The 7,473-nt window shown below is 32.2% G+C and overlaps 1 protein-coding gene across 2 annotated transcripts; it reads right to left on the bottom strand.

Moving 5' to 3' along the window:
* Positions 1-773: 773 nt before the first annotated feature.
* Positions 774-6,279, bottom strand: LOC120085212 (ARM repeat superfamily protein). 2 transcript variants are annotated; one of them, XM_039041103.2, is made up of 10 exons: positions 6,076-6,279; positions 5,514-5,636; positions 4,803-5,000; positions 4,542-4,620; positions 3,982-4,127; positions 3,534-3,647; positions 2,768-2,899; positions 1,728-1,841; positions 1,548-1,601; positions 774-1,151 (listed from the first exon to the last, which is right to left on the bottom strand). In XM_039041103.2, exons 1-9 carry the CDS (start codon positions 6,208-6,210, stop codon positions 1,563-1,565), a joined length of 1,080 nt encoding a protein of 359 aa, XP_038897031.2. In that variant the 5' UTR covers positions 6,211-6,279; the 3' UTR covers positions 774-1,151; positions 1,548-1,562. The 2 variants fall into 2 exon arrangements, with proteins under 2 accessions (XP_038897031.2, XP_038897032.2); XM_039041104.2 differs by having other exon boundaries at positions 774-1,158; positions 6,076-6,217.
* Positions 6,280-7,473: the final 1,194 nt, after the last annotated feature.

The raw sequence follows: 7,473 nt of genomic DNA, 5'->3' as shown, positions 1-7,473 counted from the left end.
ATCCCTAAATCTAACCCAATCCAACCTACGAATACCTCTAACTCACATATATAGTATTTTTTATTATTAACATTTAACGTCAATTTCATTATAAGTTAATTGTTTTTAAAAAAGAGTAATTATTTTAAATGACAAATTACTGGAAATATTTTCAAATATTAAAAAATGTCAATCTATCAGATACTAATAGAAATCTATCTATAACAATTCTGATAGACGTCTATCAATATCTATTACTAGACATTGATATTTTGTTATATTTAAAAATATTTTTCAACAATTTTTTATATTTAAAAACTGTCCTTAAAAATTAATTGCGAGATATTTTATCTAATATAATATTTGATAAAAGTTTAGAAAAGCCAATTGTTATAAAACTGTTGAATCAATAAAAAGTTTGTTGATATAAAATGAAATAAATGGAAAAGGAAAAAAAACACACACATATAAAAAGAATAGGATTGTAAATTAAAACAATTAGTTAGAGAATAATACAGGTTCTTAAGGAAGCTACTTTTTTAAAAGTTGGTAGATAAGTGATTTTCAACCTAGGGTTAAAAAATTGAAAAGTGAATTTTAAAAAATTAAGAAATAATTTATTTTACCAAACATATAAAACAGTTAAAATTCTCCTCAAAATTGCTTTGCACATCCCAAAAGTTATATTTAATGACTTCCTTGTTTTCCATCAGAAAAGAAAAATAACATGGGAAGAAAATAAGTTCTCTCAAAGAAATACTAACACTCTCAAAACATCATTGAAAACCTTAGGCTATAAATAAACAACATTATTCATTCATGATTATCTTCAAAAATTAATATTACAAAGATTAGTGTCCTCATTACACAAACTCAACAATAATACCACTAAAATCGTAGACTTGTTTGAAATGACTTTTTAAATATTTTAAAAAATATTGTACCCGAAATAGATGCGCTGCGCTACCCAACTTATAATCTTGATTCCCCTGCCCCTCTTCTGGTTATGCCATTGCCAATCGCGGATAGCTCCAGGGCCAGCCACCCATATTTTTAAGTGAAAAAAATATGGTTTTAAGCACTTCAAATGTTAATCTATATCGGTTCTGAATCTGATCACCAGAAAACGAATCGCCAACAAAGTTGCCCGTCAAAGTTCAAAGATTCACAACCTGCAAACTTTCAAACTCAAATTATGCAACCACAGAACATTGCTCTTGTAAAATCAAATTATTACCTCATGGATCTAAAGAAAAGAAAACTGAGACAGAACAACAAGGTGGTAAAATTGTTTTGTTTTGGATAGTATGGTTCAAGAACTGCATGAGAGATATAAAAGACTATTCTACCCTTGACCAAAAGAATAAACAGCATAAGTAACTCGGAAAACAAACGTATATGGTATACTGTAACATTGACTCAAAATTAATCATAAAAACTAGAATCACTTGTCCCCTCTTTCTCCTTTGTACAAGAGGGATTGCATAACTATCAGAAGATCGACTAAAATAGCGAAGTGATTCATAAGAACCCCTTTTCAGAGAGGTATAAGATTAACTACCACATACCTGAATGTCTGCTCCTCAATCGTGTTGTTCCTCGTCGCCACCGCTATGAACCAGCTGACCAATTAATCAAGTAAAGTTATATAAATATGACACAGCTGGTATGAAATTTTTACAGAAGATGAACAAACAACACTAGATTTAGAGATATTGACAGTTTAGTGAAGAACGAATGTCACTTACTAGTGAGCCAACTCTCTCATATGCTTCCATTACTTTTGGGTTTTCCTCGTCTTCATACCCCACTTGCAGTATTCTTGGTCCGTTGATAGACCAGAATGCTCTCCGCCCAGCATCCTGGAAGGAGCAGAAGAACCATGATACTTTTGAGCCAAGAAACTTAACCTTCTAAGGGTTTTTTTTTTTTTAATTTTAATTTTTTATTTTTTGAGAGTAAGATGAGAAACAGAATTAAAGGAGTTGAAATATGATAATTTGCTCATCCTTCTAATTCATTCGTAGACTACTAAGTGATATCTTTATGTTCTAACCTCAAGAACCATTTAAAACTATTTTCTAAACTTTAGGGATCAAAGTATAGCATTTATAATTTTCAAAATTGATTTTAGAATTTTCAAAACTGGTTTTGTAATAACATGCAATTTATAATATATCATATAATACATATTTTAATTTAACAAAAATATTTGAGTTTCTTAGATTAAATACTATTTATGTTAATGTTTTTTTAAATCTTTCTTTTAATACATTTGTATTTTAAACTTTCAAATTCAAAACGAGAAGACACTGAAAACATAAAAATATTATTTTCAGAATTTACACGGTTTGAATCACATAATCCACAAACAGTTTTCGAAAATTGAATCCAAGTTGTTTACTAAATGCATATTTGCTGAACTCGTTGAATCTGAAAATATAAAACAAAATTTGAATTGCTTACCAAACAAGTCCTAAATGTCTGTTTGAAAACCTATGACAAAATCTAAAAAACAAACAGGCCCTTAGTTCTTTGCTTTTTTTGGATAAAAAACTATCCATTAATTGATGAAATATCCAAAGGTATACAAAAGAGTCCTGATTAAATGGAATACAAAAGTCCTTAGTTCTTCGTTTAGTTCTCAGAGGAGATTTTCCCCCTCAAGGGAGGTTAGAACTTCAATGAAAAGTTTTTGTTTCTTTAAGAAATTAAACAGGTAAAAATGTTAAATTTTAAGAGGAAAGGTATTTCATTAAATTCAAAAGAATATGTAATTCTCTTAAACCTGCAATATGATCATGTATATAGCCTCCAATGCATGAACTCGAATTTCAGGATCGTCAATTTGTTCGCGCTCAATTGAAAGTGCAGTTCCAAGCTCAAGTGGCATTTTTGATGTATCCTCCTCCTTATAAACCTGCTCACATAAATGCTACCATATAAATGCAATAACAATCACGAAATTTGTTGATGAGGAATATCTAGGTTGCTAATCCTTTAATAAATAACACGAGAGTTTAGACAAAATAATAAACTGCAAACATAAGTTTAGAACTACATAGAGAATGGATAGTAAGAGCAAGGGATTTTGCTTTTTTTTTTTTTTTTTTCCAAGGAAAAGAAAGAAAGAAAAAATATAAACATAACTTTTCATTGATGAAATGAAATGAGTCTAATGCTCAAAATACAATGATACATAAGAACTAGTTGCAACTTAGAGAACGGGGATGCTACAAGAGTAATGTTATCTGATCAGAGATATATCACAAAAATAGGAACATATCAAAAAAGACTGAAGGCAATGAAATAAACTAGAACTGACATGCTGTTGCATCTTACACAATCACTGTCGAATAAAAAAATCAATTAAATTCAAGGATAAAGAAAAAAGTACATAAAAGAGATTAATCTCCCAACCCATGGGTTGAACTAAAAAGATAATAATAAAATTCAAGTTTGTTCCTTCTTGTCCCTAACTTTGAAAATGTCTATTTTGATCTTTGAACTTCTTAATTTGTTCCATTTTGATCACTAAGACGTAAAAATATTACCTTGTTACCAGCAACAGGGAGAAGTAAAGCTGGCCAAAGGAACTCAGCTATCAAGAGTAAATTTTGTAGTTGACCTTCAGCTTCAAAGCAACAATTTCTGAGAGTTCCAAATACCTTAAACAAGCAAATCGCATGAAGACATGAGCCAGGTGTACTTAGACTATATCTAAAGTGTAACTGATTGAACAATACATATATACTTAGCAACTGAGTTGGAATAAGTAAAAATTAACCAATTACAGTCATGGCTTAGTTTCCAAAATTACCAAAAACATAAAAATAATAATACAGTACCAATCATGTAGATCAAACAATATGTAACCTAGTTTTGGGCCTTTTTCTTTTTGGTTGTCTTTTTTAGTTCCCATTGGGAACTTGTATTCTTGAACATTTATCTATATCAATGAAAAGTTGTTTCTTGTTAAAAATAAACATCCATCGGACTTACTCCATTCTTCCGTAGTTGACTAGTTGAATCATACTGCCTAATTATCTGCTTCAAAAGTCCCCGCTTAGGATCAAGTAAAAGCTTCCTTCCATCTTCCTTCTTTGATATATTTACAAGTATGGAAGCAACATGCTCAAAGGGATCATCTAGCAGAAAATCAATTTAAAATGTCAGATGAATGCTGAAAACTTTAGATGATTAATGTTGAAATTTGATAAAACTCTAAATGACAGGATGTCAATGTTGGTTCTATACAGAATCAATGTTTGGAGGGGCTACGTAAAGGCTGCAGAGGATCTGGCCTTGAGGCATTGCAATTAGTATTATTACTACTTTTGTCTGTTTTCTAGAAAGACCCAAGAACTTGTAAACTCATTTCCCAGTGCAGCACAGCAAATTAAGTTGGTAAAACCACTGCACGTGGAGAACTTAGAAGAAACAAAGATAACTGAAAAACCTTGCAACCCCAGGTATTTAAACTTTAAATTATAAATATGGTGTCCAACATTCTTTAAAAATAAATATTAAGCAAACTGCAGTAAAGAATAAGCAAAACATACCACTGGATTCACTTGCTGAACGACAAAATGATCTGACAATCTTCATAACATACAGACCTTGCATCTTGTCATCTCCAGTCTATGAAGCAGAATTGATACATAAGAACAATCTCTTTATTTCATAAAGATCATGAAAGTCTAAACCATTTGCAAAGGAAATGCTTAAGATTTAGCATTTCAACTTTCCCAAACAAATTTCAATAAACATAGCTCGTCTCATCATCAACCAAAGACAAGGTCACTGTAACAATATAGGCACACCTGAAGTAACGAAGCAATACCAGCATCCAACTGTGTTAGATTAACCAGAAGCATTATTAGCAACTGGCTAATGCTGGAGTCCACATTATATAAAAGATTCATAGCTTCTCCAATCAGTCCCAAGTCTATCATCTTTGCAGCCAGATCAGAATTTTGTGAAAGATTTACAAGAGCTTCAGCTGCAGGTTCTGCAACATCCTGAAATGAAAGACAAGATATCTCACTACAGAATTATCCATGTTCTATGAGTCACATTTTCCAAATATCTTGAACCATACTCTACCAACGGATGGCCAATTTCCTATAATTGTTTATAATCATATCCAAATACGTTTTGCAACAGAAACCCATCTTCTTAATGATGCAAATGAAATTGAAATGCTAAATTGCATTAGTGCGAAGCATGAGTTATATTTAAACCATAAATAATCAGCAGCAAACATTATGACAACTTTTGCCTGCCTATCAAATAATCAGCTAGCTTACACAGTGTCATGCTAACAGGAAGTTAGGAAGAATAATTGATGTTTAATATGACTGCATGCTCAACAAAACTCTCTGAGCTGCTCAATTGTTTGCTAATACATAGGTTTAGGACAAATGAAATTTTTAATTAAAAATATTCCCTCCAACACCATAGAAAATATACATACAGATACAGTGTTAACCACCTTCTATCTATAAAAAAAAAGAAGTTACATTAAAGCCCACCTTTTGCTCTCTCAAGAGTCGAGCTAATGATGGCAGCAAGATGTTTGGGTGCTTGGCAAGAGACTGCAGCCCATCCTCAGACCCAGTTAAACCTTGAACAATGTCTATAGCCCCTTTTCTCAACTATACAGCAAAAAAATGGAAGTTTGTCACTTGTAAAATTCTAAACCTAATTGTGATTACAGGCAAACTAAATCAGCAATCAACGGAAGCAAACATGGTATTCACACAACATACGAAGAACTTCCCATTATCAGCTTTTGTTGCAAAGAACGAAAAGCTGTCACAGGGATCAAAATGTGGAATATAACTTGTTAAACACTCGAAGCATGAATAGAATCACCTAATATTCACCAAATAAAACAGAACGAGGGGGGTGTAAACTGAAATTGAAGGCAATAAAATCATGGATTGTGATTAAAATTGAAGTTTTGGTAGAACAAGAAGCAGTGTATACTGCATCTCACCAACTAATCGAGTTAATACAAAATGAATCTGTGAAAATCCTTAATCGACATCGAAAAAGATGGAGAATACTTGAATGATCGGCGATGAAACTTACTTGAGGGGAGGGCGAAGAGAGAAACTGTATCAATTCTTCAAGCTCAGTCGCCATATGCTCTTTGTAGTTGAAGCAATGTGTTTCTTTCTTCTCCGGTGGTTGGGTGGTATTGCCCTTTTTCATATTACAAATCATTTATATATAAATATTACCCTATTTTTACTTTTAGTTTTTAGGGCAAATTACATTTTTTTTACCGAGTTTGGAAGAGTAAGTGCATTTGGTTCATTAGACATACTATTTTAGTTCCTCACCTTTTAGAATAGGTGCATTTTGTCCTAAATTTTCGAAATATACGTTTTTAGTCCTCAAATTTTCAGGAATAGGTTTAAAAGAACTTTTAATTATTTTTTGTTTTCATTGTATATAATTTTATAAAATTTAAATTAAAAAAATAATTTTAGAGAGAAGAAATAATGGATCTTTTATTATAATAGTTTTGCAAACGGAAAATAGGGTGGTTTTGAAATTAATTAGAGAAATGTGGTTGTTTTGTCTATTCGAGGCTAGAAGTCGAGGGTTGAGGATTCGATGAATATGGAGGTCGAAGGTTGAGAACTCGATAAGCAAGAAGAAAGTGGTTTGCATGGAGGGTTGTCGAAGTTTGAACTTTCGACCTACATAAGTCGAAAGTTCAACCTTCGACAAGCAAGGTATGTCGAACGTTGAACTTTCGACTTATGTAGGTCGAAAGTTCGACCCTTGACAAGCACCATGACGCGTCCCATCCCCTGCCACCCGCTGTCGTGCCTGACCCTTTCTGTCGCTGTTGACCAAGTTTCTCGTAGCATGCATGCCTGCCCTCAAACCACCACTTTAATTTTGCCAACCCAACACTCGACCTATGTGCTTTTAAACCCCCATTTTCCATTCATTTGCTCACTGCCTCATTACTTCCCTTGCTCACTGCCTCACTTCATCGAGCTCACTGCCTTGAAATCATCTTTTTCCTCCTCTACTAATTGCTCACTACCCTTCGAAATCATCTCCCTCTCCTCCCTTTTGCTTTCCGTTTCCATTTCTCTTCTTCTTAATATTCCTCTCCTCCCATTTTTAACTTACTGCTTTCCATTTCTATTTCTCTTCTTGTATTTCATTTAATACAAATTGTTCTCACACAACCCTTGATCACAAACTATACTGGTTCGTTACTCTACTAAATTTTTATTTTTTAAGAATAATTATAAATTCTATTTTTGTTCTTATATTATTATTTTTTATATATATTATTTTTTATTTTTTGTAATTGTTGTCAGATAACAAATAACAGGAAAAAAGTGTGAACGTTGTCACTTTGAAGGAAAAAAGAGAACTACCATCGAATCTGTGAGTTGAACTTATGATATTTGAAAAGTTTAGTTTATTCTTATGATATTTGATTTCTTTAGTATTAACTTT

Source organism: Benincasa hispida, chromosome 9 (assembly GCF_027475165.1).
Source record: "Benincasa hispida cultivar pf3 chromosome 9, pf3_genome.v1.1, whole genome shotgun sequence".
Taxonomy (NCBI): domain Eukaryota; kingdom Viridiplantae; phylum Streptophyta; class Magnoliopsida; order Cucurbitales; family Cucurbitaceae; genus Benincasa; species Benincasa hispida.
Note: the sequence above shows the minus strand (reverse complement) of the source record. Positions and strands in the feature narration are given on the sequence as shown.

Excerpts from the sequence above, each read along its gene's own strand:
- LOC120085212 (XM_039041103.2), bottom strand. The coding sequence starts at position 6,210 with ATGATTTGTAATATGAAAAAGGGCAATACCACCCAACCACCGGAGAAG. Across the intron at positions 2,900-3,533 it reads TCCCTGTTGCTGGTAACAAG|GTTTATAAGGAGGAGGATAC; the intron begins GTAATATTTTTA and ends TTATGTGAGCAG. Across the intron at positions 1,842-2,767 it reads TATACATGATCATATTGCAG|GATGCTGGGCGGAGAGCATT; the intron begins GTTTAAGAGAAT and ends TGCTCCTTCCAG.